This window comes from Squalius cephalus (genome assembly GCF_949319135.1).
Source record: "Squalius cephalus genome assembly, chromosome: 25".
Lineage (NCBI taxonomy): Eukaryota > Metazoa > Chordata > Actinopteri > Cypriniformes > Leuciscidae > Squalius > Squalius cephalus.
In genome coordinates this window covers 2,407,022-2,428,769 of record NC_137146.1, presented here as the reverse complement: position 1 = coordinate 2,428,769, position 21,748 = coordinate 2,407,022, and the positions used below count along the sequence as shown (strand labels likewise).

The 21,748-nt window shown below is 36.7% G+C and overlaps 1 protein-coding gene across 1 annotated transcript in view; it reads left to right on the top strand.

Moving 5' to 3' along the window:
• Window positions 1-16,873: 16,873 nt before the first annotated feature.
• The window catches only part of acvr2ba (activin A receptor type 2Ba), a 66,829-nt gene continuing 61,954 nt past the window's right edge, over window positions 16,874-21,748 (top strand). Inside the window, exon 1 of the mRNA XM_079862497.1 lies at window positions 16,874-17,349. Coding sequence (XP_079718623.1) covers window positions 17,298-17,349 — 52 coding nt within the window. The 5' untranslated portion in view covers window positions 16,874-17,297. The remainder of the gene's footprint in view (window positions 17,350-21,748) is intronic.

Genomic DNA, 21,748 nt, shown 5'->3' with positions numbered 1-21,748 from the left:
AAACGGCGGTTAATAACAATCCTGACTAATACTGATTCCAGTGTGTTCCTGTTTGAATGCGTCTCATCCAGAACTGTTCATTAGTTTGACTGTTCTTAGTCTTGAGTTTTTGGTTTCATAACGCTAAAATGTTGTCCATTGATCTGTCAGGCTTCCAGCATATATGATATATTGTTATATACCATTACTAATCTCTCGTTCTGTGACAGAAAGGTCATCTTGATTCTTATCTTTAAGAACTGAAAGTATAAAGAGCCACAGAAAGTATAAGATCTGTTGTATCATGCCCACGTTCATGTTGGAGAAAGATCTCTATGTGTGAACCGTGAGTCACAGAAAGCAGTTTTATTGTTGATATATATATATATATATATATAGTGCTGTTCAAGAGCATCCTTCATCTCTGTAGGAGGAAACATGTTGATCTGTCCTCGGACGCAAGTATTGACGGAAGCACAGACCTCCGTTGTCTTGTAAGCAACACCGCAGAGCGAACATCCTTGGGAAATGTCATACCGTTTAGTGATGGCACGAACGCATTGAACTTTATTGATATTCCAGCAGATGAACGTTGGAAATAGCTGATGGATTCTCAAGATTTGAGAGCGACAGGAGAAGAAATGTGAGAACTGGAAGTGCTTTGGTAAGGAATAATTCACCTGGAAATGAATAATTTATTTCAGTTACTCACCTGCATGTCATTTCAACCCTGTGTGTCTTTCTGTCATTCTGCAGAACTCAGAAGTGTTGGAGGATCGTCACGCTGCTCTTTTCTGAGGCCGTCGAACTGTTAAAATATCATAACTGAAGTCCATATGACTCATGTGCTGTATTACAAGTCTAGCCTATATGATAGTTTGGTTACACTTTGTTTTAAGGTGTCATTGTTACGGTTTAACTATATATTTAAGTACTGAGTAATATTAAAGGGACGGTTCAGAGTAAAATCAACCTAGGGTCCTTTGCACCATGACATTGAGTCAAACACCCCCCCAGAAGCCTTTTTCCCCGTGGTTGAACATTATAACATCCTTATGCATCGCTTTCTGCCAGGACTTTTACATGCTTTTCTCAAGCCTCTGAAGTGACGTCGACGTCCGGGTTAGCGGTAGCATGAGCCGTCAGGCAAGTGTTATTTAAATAAACTCCTGATGTACTTACAAACTTTCCAATGCCTCGTTTTATGAGTACAGAACCTATTTGTACTACTGTAGAAGTTTGGTCCATTCTGGGCATTATTAGTGCGGTAATTTACCAGATACAGCCTTGGATCCATTAGCGCCTGCACTGAGCCATTCGGCTAATATCTCTAAATAAGCTCTAACTTTAATAATGTTCAACCAAGGGGAAAAAGGCTTCTGTGGGGAGTTTGGCTCGATGTCATGGTGCAAAGGACCATAGGTTGATTTTACTCTGAACCATCCCTTTAAACAAGTTTATGTACTTACTATAGGGTTAGGGAAGGCTTAGGATTTGGTTGAGGGTTAGTTGCATGTAATTATGCATAATTTACTGTTATTTCTATGGTATGTACACGTAACATAACAAGTAAATAAAGTGTTACCGATAGTTTTTTGTGAGGAAAAGACTTTAATATTATTCGCTTACACTGTCGCATATTGAAGATTCATCATGACAGACTTTGATTCTATTTACTTTAATTCATGTTTTTGGTTTTATATCAGCGAGCGAACATATGTTCTAAGAATGTTTAGCTAATATTCATATTAAGTTCTTTGAACATGCAAAGCATCCCGTTTTTTAAATGTTTAAAAAACGTTTTCCTTTGCAAGCGTTATAAGGCAACATTACATTTTATAGTTTTTCAGACACATTACTGAACGTTACTTTTGAATGTTTTCTGAAAAAAAAAAACGTCTAAAACGACTTTTCTTTTCAGCGGAACTCATCAATCTCATTGATATCAGGGTTTTTAAGTCCCGTAAAACATAATCGGTTGTTACCGTTTTTTTACTGTAAATTTCACTTTTTTTTTTTCTTATAGAGACACTTTAGAGACACATCCAGTCAATTCCAATCGATGGATAAAATCAAACTCTTATTCCTGTATTATTTTCACATTATGTAAATTGGGACGTGAATTGCACGGTATAGCTGAGGCAACATTTATAAATGAATAAATATAGGTGTTTTTTTTACACTTATTTTGTCACAACCCTATTCATTCATATATTCATTAATTCATTCACATGTATTTATTTCAAACATTAACATTTAATTTTCCGCAATTTATCAAATTTCATAAAATAAATAATTATACTAATATATTTTTTTTAATTCCATTTGATTTTCTTCAAAAACGTAATCAGATTTTCTCCAGAATGTTAAATATTCTGTGAAAAATTATATAAATAAGAATAAAACTAAGCAAAATATGGGTGTCCTCTGCTCTTTCACACTCTTTTTGTAACACGTTCAGCTCTTTGTTTGATGAAGACGTTTGTCGGGTGGGTTTGCAGAATCCTTCATGTGCAATCAAGAAAAGCAATCCTGTTCTCCTCTAGGTTTACCGTGTTAAACGAGGAGGTACCGCAGGAGTTAATTGGCCGTTTCTAGCACCCGCTGAGCTCTTCAATGGAGTTATTGGATGAGATTTCTTCTTCTTCTTCTTAAACTAAAGCACCTTGAAACGTGGATCTACTTCACAAACAAGAACAATGTCATTTAAAAGTAGCCTAAGCTTTCCAACGTGAACTATTACTGTAACGTTTAGAACATAACTAGCATTAAATTATTGTTAACTAGTCGAGTAAACAACATTATTGTAGTGACATCAGCTAAAAAGGAAAGTTGTTTCAGACATGGTGCGAGTCATTTGAGTCAAGTTAGATTTATTAAAAATAAAGGTTATTTATTGGCATTGACGGTTCAATGAAGATCCTTTAACATGAAACATCCATGGAGTCTTTTATAGTGGAAAAGGGTTCTTTAAATTATTAAAATGTTCTTCAAATTGTTCTTCCCCTTTGGACGCTTTATTTCTTAAGAGCTTTACAGAACAGATTGTTTCAAAGCAGCTTCAGAGTAATAAACAGGAAAATGACAGCAATAATGTTGCAAAATTCATCAAATATGAAACACAATTTCAGCCGTAAAGCAGCTTTAAAAAGACTTTTTAAATTATTCAGGTCAATTGAGTTTTTTTCTCGTGCGATATTGTCAGTGAAGTTTTAGATGAAAGACTATAAAGGCATGCATGAGGAATTATTCACAGAGAAACACATGAAAGGAAATGGAGTCCGTTGTAGTTTCTCAGGTTGGTTGTGTGTTTCTTGTGTTCGTCAAACTCTGAGATCGATCGATCCCTCAGGGTGTCTGTCTGTGTATCGATGAGCAGCTGAATCAATTTATGTTAGGCTTATCATGGACTAATCAAACCCCAAACACAAACCCCTGATGATGATGATGATGATGATGATGATGATGATGATGGTTTTCTCAGGGAGTGATTAGTCTCAGGTTCAGAAAACAGTCCATCTGATGATTATCAAACAGCTTGATCAGTCAAGCTCTGATACAACTTTAAGAAACCAGGTTTAGGTGTTTTCACAAATCTGCCTGGAAACTTCTGCTCAGCAATGCTGCATTTATTTGATCAAAACTACAGGAAAAATTTAAAATACAATTTAAAATATCTGTTTAATATAACTGTAATGTATTCCTGTGATCAAAGCTGAATTTTCAGCATCATTACTTCAGTCTTCAGTGTCACATGATCCTTCACAAATCATTCTAATATGATGATCTGATGCATTTATGATTATTATCAATGTTGAAAATTTCATATTTTCAAAAGTTCATATTTCTGTGAAAACAGTGATACATTTTTTTCCCAGGATTTTTTGATGAAAAGAAAGTTCAAAAGAACAGCATTTATGTGAATAGAAATCCTTTGTAATATTATAAATGTCTTTACTGTCACTTTTTATCGATTTAGTGCGTCCTTTCATTAAATAATTAATTAATAAAATAAAAATAATTTTAATATTTGACAAAAAAATCTTGTCAAACAGTAGGTTATTGAGAAATAATCTGTTGGTCAAAAGTGATTTGTACAATTGGTTGCATTCAATTTGTTTATAAAGCAACAAACTTTCAGATAAAGAAATCCCAAAGTGAACTGTGATTGGTCATTTTACATGTCAGTCATTCTCTTTCTGTCTCAGTGGGCGGGGCTTGAGAAGTTCAAAAGTTGTGGCTACACGACGAGATTATACGATTAAAAGATGTTTTCTGTTTCTAATGTCTGTGTTTTTAGCCATCGCTCATTAGCTCAAGTTCACATTTTCTCCCTCCTGCTGATTTAAAGGTCATCTGAACGACGCGAATAAATAAAAATGTTTTTCACAAATCTGTCCGTTTCAGTGAAGAAAATCCCGATCTTCGTCCTCCTGAAGTTGAAGAACGCCGTCCTCCATCATTTATGACAATGATACCCATGACTTCACCTTGTTCATTTGAACAAACCTGCATTAATTATGCATGAGACTCATTTCAGGCCGGTAAATTAATTAACCGCTTCTGTTTCGCGGGTCTAGTCCTCTCAGGTTCACGCGATGAAAGGAAGAACTGTGTGGGACCGTCGAACTCGCTGAAAATGATAATGAGGGAAGAAATTACCAATTTATGTTTTCCGCGGCTCATTGGAGATGGTGATTAGTAGACGATAGACTCGTTTGAGGGGCTGATGAGCTTCAGACGCCTTCATTAAGACCTTCAGTCCATTCCCACCGCAACATAATCGCTTACGTGTTTCTTGAAGGAAAAACATAGGATTTTTGCACTGAACTTTGACCTTTAACCCGGAGACCATCTGCTGCTCTTAAACTCTACAGGTGTCTTTATGTCTCTCTCATTATTTTCCTGTTGTACATGTAAATTATACATCATTTACTCGCCCTCATGTTGTTTCAAACCATGTTTGTTTGTTTGTTTATCTTGCTCGCCTTTGGCATTTGGTGTTTTGCCAGCGTTTCATATTTGTGAATATTTTAAATGAGCTCATCGTGTGATCGCTGAAAACATATTCATCATTTCTGTAATGAATTCATACAAAAGCACATTCTGAGATCATTTCCATGCTGATTCATTTTGCTTGCGCTTATTCGACAAATCAACTCTTTATTTCCGCACAAAGCGAATAACTTTGGATAAATTCTATTAGATGTAAACATCAGACTGATTAAATCTGTTTTATTTGAAAGGCACATAAATCTGTGTAAGTGGATATTATTTACCACACGACAGAGAAACCAGCCCAGAAGAGGAAACACAATCTTCACTTTGTTTGCACAAACCCACTATCAAATAATTAAAGTTTAATTAGCTTGTTTATCTGTTTAGCAATCTCCCACTAATTGATGGAGCACCATTGGTTAATGAACTTGACTTTGATTAGCCGATAAGGATTTGAGCGAAAACACCCAGCGATCCGTCGTACAATGAAATCCATTAACGCCACGGAGTCTCTGGAGGGAATCTTCTCCTCTGATAGCATCTGTTTCCAGAATAAACCTCGGAGGACGAGTGTTTACTGAGAAACACACCCACAGCAAATCTCCAGCACGCTCGATGTGAAAGCCACGGGGTGTTTACTCAAACAAGCGCAATCGAAAATAATGCTCAAGCTCGTATAGTGTTTCCAAGTCTTCAGAGTCCAAATATACATAGTGCCTTTTTATAGCAAATGCTGACTAAACACTGTATTGATTTTCCTCAAACATTCTAGGCTATTTAATGGTGTTTAAGTCAGTCATCACTATGACTGACTTGTTTTAACCTTTATTTTACTAGTGTCCTTGTTACATATGTTACATATACCGTAGTAATAACAGTAAATCGTGCATAATTACATGCAACTAACCCTCAACCAAAACCAACAAGCAAATCACTCTAATTCCTTCTTTTTTCTTTTTTTTTTTTTTTTTTACAAATTTACTGTATTACAGCTATTGAATATTTCAAATTGTGATATATTGTGGCCAAAAGTGATGTCTGGATTTGTTTTTGATGACCTTGCTAGTTTGAATAAACCATCAAAATATGAGGAAATATTAGATATTTTTCAAAGATTTTAAACATGAGGGAAGAACAATACAGTAAACTTGGTTATAGTATTTGTCTGACACAATTAAAATAAAAGGCAAACTACCCATATAGTGAAAAATAAATATACTAAAATGCATTTGAAATACATTCATTTTATGCTAAGTATAATACAAATACATTTACATATTTATGTACTTAAAGGGGTGGTATAATGCCCTTTTCACAAGATGTAAAATAAGTCTCTGATGTCCCCAGAGTGTGTGTGTGAAGTTTCAGCTCAAAATACCCCACAGATATTTTTATATAGCATGTTAAAGTTGTCACTTTTTGAGGGTGAGCAAAAACGCACCGTTTTTGTGTGTGTCCCTTTAAATGCAAATGAGCTGCTGCTCCCGGCACAGGGGGCGGAGCTTCAACAGCTTGTGTGCTCACACACACATGCACTGAAAATGTCTAAACTTTTAGGCTTTTATGTGCAAACCGAAGTCAGACAAAGATGGAGAGACTCAAGAAGAAGTGACAACATGTAGAAGCAACTGGACATTTCTGAATGATTAGTTGATGAATTTATGTAGATTATGTGGAGTTATCTTCTATAATAATAATCTATAAATCTCGTTCCCGGGGGGCGGGGTTTATGTAAATTCTAGGGTTGGTGATGTCACTAACCCGGGAGGAATGTGGTGTAGTCTCTACCAGCCGTTTGTTGTAGTCCTTAAAAAAGCGATTTCTTTAATAAAAGCAAATATCTCCCTTTGCTTTGAACTTTGAGCGTCGTAACTTTGCAGATGTTGTTTATGCTCAAACAGCAACATTACACACTCACTAAAGCTAGAAAAGTCAAATCATAATCAACCACCCCTTTAATATTAATACCCTGCAATTGTACTTTTAATTGTACTTTTAAGTCTGCTTAATTGGAACAACTAATTTTGTACTGAATGCACTTTAGTTTTCCAGAAATAAGTATATTTGATTGTGCTATAGTGGAACTATTTCAATTATACTTTAGGCACACTTTACACACATATCTGCTGTCTCAGACCCGGAGAAGGACAGAAGCTCTGATTTACGGCCCGGTTCACTCGGTTCACTCCTTAGGGGACGATGTTCTGTTCTCTAATGTTCGACCCGAAGCGTCTCATCTCAGCACAACGCCGTCAACAGCTCCACGATTTATCACACAGTCAGACTTCAGAGGAAACACAACATCAACTCTATGATCAACTCTGTTTCTCCTGATGATTATGACGCAAACAAGAATTCAAGTTGCTTTAATGGTTGTGCTATATGATGCAATCATCATCTTAAGACTGCCAACATCTAACATCATATGTATTAAAAGAAAAGCTATATTTAGGTTGATAGTATGTTATTATAACTCTGTGTGTCTATTAAATACAAAAAATTACAGTGAAGTTTATTACACACAAAAATAACTCTTTGGGTTTTTGATTAAAGAAATCATGAATTCACACGATGGAACCATGCTATATCAACTCAAATACTTCTTGTTGGATGAACTTAAGCAAAGTTTTTTTCGTGTCCAATTAACTTCAATCAATTGTGTCAAAATGACTTGATTCAGTCGTGTCCAAATAACTTGATTTTATTGTGTCCAGATAACTTGATTCAGTCGTGTCCAAATAACTTGATTTTATCGTGTCTAGATAACTTGATTCAGTCGTGTCCAGATAACTTGATTCAGTCGTGTCCAGATAACTTGATTTTATCGTGTCCAGATAACTTGATTCAGTCGTGTCCAAATAACTTGATTTTATCGTGTCTAGATAACTTGATTCAGTCGTGTCCAAATAACTTGATTTTATCGTGTCTAGATAACTTGATTTTATCGTGTCCAGATAACTTGATTCAGTCGTGTCCAAATAACTTGATTTTATCGTGTCCAGATAACTTGATTCAGTCGTGTCCAAATAACTTGATTTTATCGTGTCTAGATAACTTGATTCAGTCGTGTCCAGATAACTTGATTCAGTCGATCTTGAATCACTTGATACAGTGATTGTGTTCCTCCCTGAACTCATCAAGACAAACCCTCATTAGTGCAGGAACCCGTGGATGTTGAGAGTGGCATTAGTGTTGTGAGACTGATCTGAGCTCTTCAGTCTTCACTGTAGTTCGCATTGATACGGCATTGATGCGCTTGATTCCACCACGTCTCTTATCAGTCAGGAAAAGTAATTTAATCAGGCCTGGATGCAGTCGATATCGACACCTGTGATTTACAGTCCAGAGAGAGGAGAGAAAGTAAATTTCAGAAAGAGAAAAAAAAATAAGGCAACTTATCGCAAGCTCTTTTTTGAGTAAACTGCACGAACAGTGACTGAAGTCCACACAACTCAAAAGATTACGTTAAAATCATAAGTTGCCACAACATAAATAGTCATGTTTACCTAATGAATAACAGAACAAAGTATTTTTAGTTGGCTGAACACAAATAAGTTGATCGTAGAGTTGATGTTGTGTTTCCTCTGAGGTCTGACTGTGTGATAAATCGTGGAGCTGTTGGCGGCGTTGCGCTGAAGATGAGACGCTTCGGGTCGAACATTAGAGAACAGAACATCGTCCCCTAAGGAGTGAACCGTAAATCAGAGCTTCTGTCCTTCTGCGGGTCTGAGACAGCAGATGTGTGTGTGTGTGTGTGTTTCTGTAGAGATATTTACACATGACCTCAACACACACAGCCTGATGTTCACCCACACACTCATTCAGGCCAGATGAAGTCAAATAGTGAGTTTTTGTAGTGCATTTCACAAAACACTATTTCAGTTTTTAATTGAATGTTACTTGCCATTTCTTGTAGCCTGGCTAACGTCAGACCTCTTTCTCTTTGAGACGTGGTCTGGGAACCACATGTGCATTTTCTCGTATTTGAGGCGTGGTTTACGAATGCCCAGAGCCGTTTATTGGGCGCTACAAATGTCTATCAAATGCGCCTGTACGTAGCTCATAGCCAATCGTTTCAATTATACCAGATGACGTATGTAGAGTGACAGATATTCAATGAAGAAGACGACGATGGGTCAGAGATTTATGTGTACAGTGTACACCAGAGTCCTGCACGGGTCCGATTTTGTAAATCCGCACCCGCCCGTACCCGCACTGCTTAAAACAGCACCCGACCCGTTTTCCGTCAACAGCACTAATTAAAGGGGGGGTACAATGGTGTTTCATGTATTCAGAGTTGTTTACAGTGTTAAAGAGATAGATTCTCATGCTAAACATGGGCAAAGTTTTAAAAAAATATTTTGGACGAATAACGGAGAATTTCTATGCTGAAAATCTTACTTCCGGGTTGGTACAAGTTTCGGCTGGTTTTTTTTAGATCGTGGATCTAATGACGTAGACCAGAGTGCAACTCCTTATATGAGCATTTCTCTCGGACAAGCTCGCCCGCGAGCACGTCGACTAGAGGAGAGCGAGACCGCGCACATCAACGCGCTTCAACAGGAAATCATCGGCAGCGCTGCATAGGATTTGTTCAAGAATGTCTCCAAAAAAGTGTGTATTTGGATGTGAGGGAAAGCTTACCGTGTTCAGTTTTCCAAAGAACCCAGTGTTACAGGAACAGTGGATGCAGTTTGTTTTTCCGGGGCAGCAACGGAGTGTAGGAAGTGCGGTTGTGTGTTCTGGTCGTTTCAGTGACGAATGTTTTATTAACAAGGCCCAGGTCGACGCTGGATTTGCAAATCGTTTGCTATTAAAACGTGTAGCGGTCCCAGTGATAAAAGACCCCATTCATGTAAGTACAACTGGATCAGATTTCTGTCTTTTGCTGGAAATCAAGCACTACCGCTTGACTCTATAGCTCCGCCTCCAGGACCTCGGCTTTTTCCGGAGAGAATCGGAAAGCTGTACTTTTCTTTTCTAAATATAATAAAACTAAACACTTTTTTGAGATATTAAGGATGCACTACTACTCTATAGGTACTCAAGATTAACATGAGATTAGGTGAAACTGTGCATGTTATGTACCCTTTAAAATCTGCACCCGACCCGCACCCGAAATAAAATCAGTTTAGACTATCACATTATAGACACACTTACAAAAATGTTTATTGCCAGGTCATACAGAAGTTATTACACGACAATTAACACAAGGACAACTTCAGCCGAAGCTGTCAAAAGGCCGGTACATGAAGAACATGGCTAACGTTACCACAAAACTGAGTAGCCTTATAACATTTTACCAATCGAACAGACGCGGCTACAACACTATATGCCACGCAATTTCGTCTATACATCTGACCATTTTGGGTTCAAACACGCCCTGCACACCACACATACTTAACAGTGTTAAATTAGAAAAATACCGTTCGATAGAACTGCTTTCTTACCACAGTTTCTGCGTGCTTCCTCGGGGATGAAGTTCCACATTTGCGGCTCTCCAACACGAAAATGCATGCAGCAAAGCCTTTCACAATATTTTCTTCAGATAACTCCAAATTTCTCCCACACACTGGACTTTATTTTTGATGACGTATTGTCAACAACTTTACTATCTCCACTAGCTATTCTTTTCTTCAACTCCTCAGCATCCATCTACGACTGCAAGCAGATCGCGCGCGCGGTTATGAAGATTTTTTTAAAAATGAAAGTAGCCTTGGTAACGTTATAGATCCTGGGAGGGCGTGGCGCGTGGGCACAAATAAACTGATGTTGATTTTATATTATTTTATCAACTTGAAATACAGGCATATTTTTGTAGATGTGTTCCTAAAAATATGCATATATTTTTACGTCTCATGTTAGATCCATAGATATAAACAAACTGCTTCGGTGTGTCGCATAGATGTCGTCATCGTCTTGCTGCTCCCTCCCCGTTCTGTGATTGGTTCCCTAACTGAGGCGAAAATCTGGTCCATGGTGTCCAGGCTGCCTAGCAGCGGGAATAAACTCGCGCTGTGCACAAGGCAGCATGGGGAAACCCAGGCTACATTTCTTGTGAAATTTATCAGCAATTTCTAAGTGAAAATTGTTTTAAAGTAAATCCTTATATTGTGTGTGTGTGTGTGTGTGTGTGTGTGTGTGTGTGTGTGTGTGTGTGTGTGTGTTTGTGTTTGTGTGAATGTGTGTGTGTGTGTGTGTGTGTGTGTGTGTGTGTGTGTGTGTGTGTGTGTGTGTTTATGTGTGTGTGTGTGCATGTGTATGTACACTTATTGTCTCTCCACACGTAAATCTCCATGCATCTCATAATTTCCTCTTCCTCACTAACAAGCGAACAGAGTGATTCCTCTGGGTCCTGGAGGCCTCACACACACACACACACACACACACACACTCGGTGTTGTGCGCAGCAGTAATTGTGTCCAGCGGTCAGCGTTCGGTCACTCGTGAGGACAGTGACCTCTGTGTTCTTCACTCTCGCTGCAGAGCTTAATGACCGAACACAGAGTCATTACAGTCTCTCTCTGTCTCACTGCGACTCTACAAGCCAATAATACACACAGTAAACTCAGTGATGATGAGATTCAGTGAGATTCAGTTCACTCTTCTCACACACACACACACGCGCTCGCACACACACACACGCGTGCTCACACACACACGCGCGCGCGCGCTCACACACAGACACAAAATAACGTGTGTGTGTGTGTGTGTGTGTGTGAGCGCGCGCGCGCGCGTGTGTATGTGTGTGTGAGTGTGTGTGTGTTCTCTGCCCACCTGTTCACCTCAATGTACAGCAGACACTCTCAGTTTATTTCTGAAATATTTTGTCGTCCTTCGATGAGCCGCAGTGAATGGTTTCCTTCAGGTCCTGTATGATGCGTCTCGGCGTCTGAGACTCTGAAGGCCGTGTGGATCTTTATATTCACAGACTGGAAGTGCTTTTGGTCACGGCAGCTTTTACAGAGAAGAGGAAGGACAGAAAGAATGATCAGTGCATTCATTCTCACTGTGCGCTCGCTCTTGTGCGTCCGCCATGCTTTATTCAGAAAACATATTTACAGCGCATTCAAGATGTAGATTTTATCAGTAAATACATTCGCTGAGAATCCATCCATTATTGCTGTTGATAGTGAAGTCTGAGTTAAATAAAAAGTAGATTCATAATAGTTATCTCATTCAGATCTGAAAAGCAAATTGTAAATATGAAAAATGTCATATATATATATATATATATACATATATATATACACCTTGGCACTGATAGTAGATTCATTATAGTTATCTTTCGGGTCATAAAATTAAGCAGACATGCACAAAAATGGAAAATTTAAAAATATATATTAAAAATATATAATTAAATTATGTAATAGGCATTTTCTAGTCTAGCAGATGCTAGTGCTCTAGCAAAGTCTCATAATTCCTGTTCTCATATATTTATAATAGTTATAATAGTTTGAAAAAAATAATACTATAGGTATGGAAATATTTCAATATATGTATTAAAAATTTAAATAAATAAAAACAACACGTAAAAAACAACTACAAACAATTTCTCAAAGTAAAAAGTCATTTTCTAGTATCCTAGTGTGTATTAATCAAACATTAATTAAAGTTTCATTAGCCTGATGTATAACAGTTGCATGAAATAGAACTGGAACAAATTGACAATGAAAATGTCAGTTAGTTGTTTAGTCACATTTACAGACACTTTGCAGAAGTAAAACTCCGAGAAATTGGACATTATTATCTGATTAATCTGATGAAATAATTTGGCCATAATAGCTACTGGATTAATATGAATAGATTATAAGAAACAGTTTAATTTCCAGCCCGTTCTGTTTAAGTCTTTATTCTGTGCAAAAGTTGAGAGCAAATACTTTATTTTCAGAATGAAGCACAACTTTAATTCAAGAGTTTCAGACTCCAGACGAGTGTCGATGAACATGTCGAGTTTGAAGGGGTTTCGTTCCAGAACGACTGAAGGTCTGCCGTCGTCATGGCAACCGGTTTTACACCTGTCTTTACATGGCATTCAGGACTTTTTTAAGAGCCGAGATTCCATTAACCTGGGTGGCGTCTCCGTCATTTTCCAGTGCCCGGGATTTAGTGCCCTTGAAGAGGAAAACAGCCGGCCCGATCCCAAGCTCAACCCTGACTAATGAAGAAAGCAGATTTTAACGAACTCTCACAAGTCAAGCTCTGATTTCTTCTTCTATTGCTTGTTATCATTGCATAAGAAGCATTTTAAAAATGTGCCTCTGAAATTACTTTCCTTTCTCTTTTATTTTTCAGCTGTCATTCCAACCTGGGCCGGTCGCACTGTACACAATTATCATTGGTTTAACTTAAAAACGTTAGTAAACTGGTCACCTTAACATTTTTGAGTTCATTGAAATTAAACATTTGAGTTAATAAAGGAGATTGGTTTAATCAACAGAAACTGAACCACATGAATTATCTAAGTTGATTTGACTAAAGAAAAAAAGTTGATAAAAGTTGAAGAATTTTTTACAGTGCATTTTTTTCTCTTTAAATATCATGTCTGACACACATTAGAGAAGAAAATGCATTAGATTGTGAATGTTACAGTTATTTTGGCTCATGCACAACTGGTCAGAAATTTGTAAAAATTAAAAATGTGTGTTTATAATAATAAAAAAGTCTCTAATATGTTCATCAAGGCTACATTTGTTTGATACAAAAATACAGTAAAAAATGTGAAATATTATTATCATTTAAAACAGCTGATTTCTATCTGAATATATAGTCAAGTGTAATTTATTCCTGTGATCAAAGCTGAATTTACAGCATCATTACTCCAGTCTTCAGTGTCACATGATCCTTCACAAATCATTCTAATATGCGGATGAAAATATATTGAAATAGAAAAGTTCAAATTGTAATTTTACTGTATTTTTGATCAAATAAATGCATGACTTTCAGAAACATAAAAAAAAATCATAATTTTTCCAAGCTTTTGCCCGCTAGTTTACAGTATGCGTTAATCATAAATAGTGTGTTACAGTGAATGGTCAGTTTGACAGGGAATGCTGTGTGGCTCTTGGCAGCGCTGATCTGCGATCGATGCGATCTGTGCGAGAGGAACCGATGCAGTAATAGAGTTGGGGTTTGTGTTGAATCATGTGGCCGACTGTAATGACTCTATACAGGTTGTCATATATTTTATTTGTCTAAGTGCTGCTTGGCAGACCTACTTAGCAGAGTTTTAGAGTGGCTTCAGCAGCTCATCTCTCAGTCTGAGCTCTCAGTTCCTCTAATGTCACCGCTGTCAGTGTGAGAAATACCCATCGCAGCCCTACAAAACTAATGCAGAGTTATTAAACACGGCTCTGAGAAGAGCCATATTCATATTTACAGTAGTTAGTGTTTATCCTCCTATGAATTTGGTCTTTTCTTTGCCATGACATGAGGGTCTGATTCTTCACAACAATATAATTATCAAAATAACAGCTTAGCGTTTGTGAGAGTGATTCAGTGTGTGGAAGCAATTTGGTGTCAACAGTAATTACACAGAATATATTTTGACACATAATTTGCCTTTCAGTGCTAAGGCCACGGAACAGCCTGATAAAACTAATTTGACAAAAAAATACTTTCTTTGCTTATTTAATAGCTTCTTAACTTAATTTAAAACTGTTTTGTTTTATAACTTTATGACAGAGAAATAAATATATTTTTATTATTATTTCTAATTAGCGGAGAGCTTTGAGAGCCACAGTTTTGTAACCTTATCTCACCAATGACTATAATAAACTGAAGTGATTATTTTTTTTTGTTGTCTTTTTGAAATCCCATTGTTCCTGTAAGGTTTCTGGAGTCTTTTAGATGCATTGCACCCAAACATGATCCCATATGTTTTTAGAACGTTTTACTAACGTTTCCATTAGGTTGTAGGAACATTCCAAACGTCCTATTAAGGAAACATTCTATTTTATCATCTTCAGACATTATGGGAATGTTACATTTGAAGGTTCTCTGAACATTTCTAAACAAGAACATTTAAAAAATGACGAACGTCCAATTAAAATGTTTCAGAAAAGGTTCCACAAACGATGTATTAATAACGTTTGTGCTAATGTTTTCAGAGCATTATTAAAGACCAGATCATTTTGATGAACATTCTAGTAACGTTACTGGAAGAACGTTTTTCTATAACTTTGAGAGAACCTTGTCAGAAAATTCCTCTATTATTCCTCAGAATTCCTCTATTATTCCTCAGAATTCCTCCATTATTCCTCAGTTCCTCTATTATTCCTCAGAATCCCTCTATTATTCCTTAGAATTCCACTATTATTCCTCAGAATTCCTCTATTATTCCTCAGAATTCCTCCATTATTCCTCAATTCCTCTATTATTCCTCAGAATTCCTCCATTATTCCTCAATTCCTCTATTATTCCTCAGAATTCCTCTATTATTCCTCAGAATTCCTCCATTATTCCTCAATTCCTCTATTATTCCTCAGAATTCCTCTATTATTCCTCAGAATTCCTCCATTATTCCTCAATTCCTCTATTATTCCTCAATTCCTCTATTATTCCTCAGAATTCCTCTATTATTCCTCAGAATGCCTCTATTATTCCTCAGAATTCCTCTATTATTCCTCAATTCCTCTATTATTCCTCAGAATTCCTCTATTATTCCTCAGAATTCCTCTATTATTTACCAGTCCCCTACACCCAAACTATTTACCGCCCTTGTAAAATATTATATAAAATATTTATAAAAAGCATTAAAATCAGGAAAATTCTTTGCAAGCTTAAAATTTTTTTTCAATGGATGCACATTTTTTTTATAACAAAGTATAACTTAAAGAAAAATGCTGTTTCTATCATACAGTATTAAAAACCCACTAGAGTATTAAGAACATGACCAAATATTTATTCCAGGATATGTGATAGGCTACTTAAAAAGTTTAAAGAAGTTTCATATATATCTTTCAAGACTTTAAATAGTAATATGCTCTCGACGGAAGAATCATGAGTTTTTAATGTTCTTCTGTCTCCTAAAAAGTATACGGATCCACAAGCTTGTTGTTTAAATGAATTGAGAATAAGCAGTTTTACTGTCAGAAGTCAAACTCAGTAAAGTCGTTTCTCATGGATGCTGTTGTCATCTGGCTCACAGTGTGTGAAGGTGAAGTGTTTTTTACACAGAGAAATGCATTCTGTGATTATTAAAGCTCCAGATACTTCATTTTTAATATTAAACTTCAGGCACTTTGCCCTGTTTAATTTTGAGATCTTGAAATATGATCTTACGTTCTCTATTAATGTAACAGCAATATGATTTAGCAGCTTTGTTGTTGTTTTTTATACTATTTATCAGTTATTTTGATTTATTTGCAAATTTAGTTTGGAAATATGCTTCCAAAACGCATTAGTTTTATCTCAGTAACTAATGTTCAGGTGAATCAATCAATTCACCCCAAATCAAAACAGTAAGAAATTTTCTGCATGACAAAAATAAAGCACTTTCCTGTTCATATTCGCACCAAAATACCGCAGTGTTGGCCTTTAAAACAGGCGTGACGAGCAGTATGTGTGTGTATATTGTGTAGCCTGAGCATATGGACTCAAAGGCTTTGCATTTCTCTCTTTGTGTTTCAACATCCGGGTTTTCCTGCTGCGAAATTCCCAATCCTACTACGGAGAGGCTACGGCTCCTGAATATTAATTAGACCTTGATGACGTCGCTCGCCAACATTCCAGGAGCGTCCAGTCCTGTGATTGATTAATATTCATGAGCCAGGCCTTCTCAGCTGACCCAGCCAATGAGGGAGCGCTGCTGGACGAGCGTCACGTTGCGTAGTTAATATTCATGAGCCGAGCCTTCGACTTAGTAGAACTGGAAAATTGGTTTCCCTGCTGGCTGTGTTTCGCTCTCCGAAGCCATTTTGGACTCAGTTCAGTTCCGTGCATGTCAGAATCGGACCCTGTCCAGCCATTCTCACTCTGAACAGGAGAAGCTTTACACACGGACTGGCTTTTGGGTGGAAATCACTCACTGTTTCATGCTGGAAGGCGTTTCTGTTGGAATAGCCGCTTTTCCTGATGGATTTCTGCATATGTTAAAGTTTGATTGGGTGGACATCAGGCCGACGGTCACTCGGGCTCGTGTGTGTGTGAGCGAGCGAGAGAGAGAGAGTGTGTGTGTGTGAGAGAGAGAGAGACTGAGTGAGTGAGTGAGTGTGTGCGTGCATGTGTGTGTGTGTTTCCCCCGATCGTTTTAAATGTGTGCAAAGCAGAAGACACTGAAAAGGAGAAAACCTGGGGTGTTTTTGTGCCATTAGAGGAATATGTTCGCTTCCTGGCTGACTTTTGCACTTCTTCTGGGAACTTTTTGTGCAGGTAAGCGCTCATTTATTCTTCTGACAAGACTTGGGTGAGATTTGCATCAATGCAATTCTTACTTTCTCTTATATAAGCCATGCGTTTTGATAGGAAGCTTTGGACTTGTATTGCTAAAGCGCTCCTGTCGTTGTATTTGCATTAGGAAACCTGTTTGAGTTCCATCAGTGTTTGATGAATAATTATAATAATGACAGCTGAAATATCTTAGTTTTTGTGCTCGCATTCATTGATAAACTATAAACACTACTCACTGTCCTCAACAATAACACAAGGACAGCCAGTTCAGTCCAAGGATTTATAATACTTGTTAGGCTACATAGTTGCATGTATGAATCAAGTGCATGATCATATTGGTTAAATGATTTCTGGATCCATGTTAAATATGGATAGGATAGTGTGTGCTTTTATAGTGAGTGTAGTGATTTGTGGAAGTGTTTCTATTCCTCAACCCATCCCACAGAAAGTCCTCTGAATGCAGTAAATGTGTGTTTGGCTACTTCTGGACTGTGGCTTTGTTGTGTTGGAGGGTTTGGGGGGAGGGGTGGATCTATACAGCTCAATATCATGCTGAATTCACTTTAAATAACATATAACATCACAGTGCACTTTAATGAACGATCTCAGGTCAAATATTTCTCATACCCTCAGAGACATGGATGCATTGTTTTCAATTCAGGGACAGAATTCCCAGTGTTTTACCACCAGGAATGGCCTTGTTGGGTAAAACACTGGGTATATATATATATATATATATATATATATATATATATATATATATATATATATACACACATATACACACATACACACACACACACATATATATATATACACACATATACATATATACATGCATACATGTTAAGTTTAGTTAACATTTTTGTAATTTTATTATGTAGGCTACTTTGGTAAAAAAAAAGAATTAACTATATTTTGCTCTAAGGTTAATTTCTTTTTATTTCATTTATTTATTTCATTTCATATTTATTTACGGTTAATAATTTTAGTGCTTCAACTTATTTCAGTTTATTTTAAAATATTGCTTTTTAAGTTTAATTTGTTTTTATTTCATTTTAATTTTATTCTTAGTTTAGTTTTATTTTATTTATTTATTTCCAGTTAATCATTTTAGTGCTTCAGTTTATTACCAGGCAACATTTCTAAGTTTCATGTGGTTTTCAACTAATACTTATGTTTGATTCCATTTCAGCTTTATTTCAATGAACATAAATGTTTGAATCGTTTTAGTTGACGATGATAACCCTGCTCAGAAGTTTCTGTTTGGTCTTTGAGTTCCCAGTTGGACAGACCAGTATATTGTGTCGTGTTCATAACTAGCTTCACCAACAAGCCTCTGGTTTAGCAGACGGACGACACCTGGGCTCTTTCTGGTTGTTGTTTTTCCTCCAACAGCAACTTTGGTATACACTTCATACTCATAGAGTTAAAAGACACAAAAATTTGTTACAAAATTTAGTAAGAAAGCAACTTCGGAAACGTGCGTTCAAACGTCACATGGTGTGTGTTTTTGGTTCAATAGAAGTTGATCTTCAAGGATGTTTATTGTCTATAGAGACTCACATGACAGAAGTTGGTGTTATTTTACCCTGTTCCATTGTCATAATATGTGATGCAGATTTACTTTATTTCATGCTCGTATCCTGCTTAATTTTGTGATTAGTATATTGAAATATGATCTTACTTCTCCATTAATGCAACAGAAATGTTCTTGCATTGGTGAGACGCAGTAGATATTCTGGTGAATCTCACAAAACCTGTCTAAAACTTGTCCAGCTTCGATTAATTGCTGGTTGTGTTCCTGATTTGTAAGTCGCTTTGGATAAAACTGTCTGCTAAATGAATATGCAACACATTTCCCCCTAAAATTCTCATTCATTTTATGCTGTATATATTATTGTAAAGCAGAATATGTGGCTGATGTTTGGTTACTTTGAAATTTGTGTTTTCTTATCGGATTAAAGGAATTGTTCATTTCTTGTCAGTACTGGAAAATAACTTCTTTTTTGTTTTAGCGAGTGTTACAATTTATGCTGTCATTGAATTTTATTACTATATCAAACACCCTGCTCTAGATATTGTTTCTGCCAATTAAAAAACCCATATTGGTTGACCAGTAAATATATAATTTAATTTGTAAAATAAATGCGTGAAGTTTACATCATTGTAGTATTTATTGTACTAAATTTAGTTTATTCAGTTTTTATTTATTTTTATTTAAATAAAAAACAAATTCTGTGATTTTCATTATGCTATTGCACTGAAGAAAATACTTTTCGAAGTTGTAAATAAAACAGATTATTGGAATAAGTAAGAAAATACTAGGCTATTTCAGTCTTTCTAGTTCAAAATGCGTCATTTATACGTGAAAGTTTCTGAGTGAAAATGTTGGCTATTCAAATTGAGTAAAATCCTACACCAGTTTATAGAAATAAGAATGAGCATTTTTTGCATTACAATCATTAGAAAATGGTTACAATGCAAACAATCCTATTAGCCTATCCCTTAATTTTCTTAATGCAAAATATAATTTCTTGAGTTTTCAATCTGATTTCTTGGTGAAATGTGTCCCTGGCGTGTCTTTCTGTCATTGTTCAATGCTTTTGCGATGCCGCGAGGGCTCATAAAGCCTGATATTTTGTGTGTGTGTGTGTGTGTTGTGTAATAGTCTTTGCGTAGAGCATTCCAAGATTCCCCTGGCTGAGCGGAGGGTGCCGTAAAAAGAAAAGCAGGGCAATGTGGCTTTTAAACACCCTTCTATTGGAGGAAACAAATGACTCTTGATGCTCCGTTTACTGCTCAGATCTGCTGGAGTTTCTGCGTGTTTGAACGGTGGGATGGGGGTCAGTTTCCCTGTACATCCGTGTGTTTCTGCTGAACGCTTCTCCTCGGAGGGCCGCTGCATTACTGACCGCGAGATGTCTTGTATGTGGTGTGTGTGTGTGTGTGTCGGGTTTGTTCAAAGGATTGACCACATGGTTGGACGACGGGGGGAGGGTGAAGTGAAATTCCTCTCTGGACTGAAATGGCCACCATATAGTCCATCAGCGCTCCAATCAGAGGAGCTGTGGAGCTGCCGTGGGATCATCCAGAGGGACATACGGTGCTTTGCATGTTGCGTTATGGATGCAAGCTGTGGCGCATGGGTGGGGGGGTGGGGGGGTGGTGGGGTGGGGGGGCTAGTTGAGTGAGAGAGAAAGAGAGAGAGAGAGAGTGTGTGAGAAATGGGGGATGGGTCGCCTGAAGCAAGAACTGGGATTTAAAGCAACAGTATGTGTTTTTCTTGTGGTCTTTACCAAGTCAATCAACACACTGGAACGAAATTTGGTGTAAAAACAGCTTTCACTCAGAAATGAGTAAATATCACAAACATTTACAAAGAAACTGCAAGTAACACATTGAACGTGAAATTTTGAGTAAAAAAACTGAAATGGTATTTTCTTGTAAAACGTACTCCAATAATGTTTGTTTTATTTATATCGTCAAAAATCATCTTCTTTTTTACAGTGTAATTCCATAAACTGGGATTGACTCACTGAAAAGACAAATTGGCATAGGATTTATTTTGAATACATTTTTACTTACTAATGCTTTTAAAATTTCACAAATATTTTATCTTTGAAAAAAATCGTTTTTTACAGTGTAGTACTGGTGTGATGTTTCGTCCAACACCGAGTATTGAATGTCAGTGTGCGCTTCGTCAAATCATGTTCACAAATAATTATTAAATTATTACAAATAATAACTTAGATTTTCTGTAAAGCTGCTTTGAAACAATGTGTTTGGCAAAAAAGCGTCATATAAATAAATTTGAATTGATTTGAATTACAAAGAAATGGCCAGTAACACATTGAAATTTTGAAGTAGAAAGAGTGAAGTATTGAAAAATCTTTTAGTTTACAACTTTGAAAAAAAATTAATATATGTATATATATATATATATATATGTATTTTTTTTTTACATGCATAAGCAGTTTGTAAACATTCCCGTTATCCTGTGGAGAAACGCAGTGCCGCGAGTCGATGGCTTTGATTGACGTGCACACAGAGGTCGGGGTTGATATGAATATACTCCACAGATAAGGACTCTGAATGAGGTTGTAAGTTGTTTTTATGGAATTTGAATGGGATTTAATCCCAAACAGTCTGAAATGAAGTGTTGATCCCTCAGGAATATTCTGTTGAGCTTCTTACGAATTAATGTCCAGAAGAACCCTGTTTGTCTCATGAGCGTTTTTCAAGATTTGTTTTGACAGTCAGTCATCACATTTTTATAGCGCTATATAAGGTTTATATTTAGCCCACACACACTGTGAAAAAGCTACATATGTGCCAGTTTATAGGAAGAAATGTGAATTTAAACTCATGTTGGACCAAA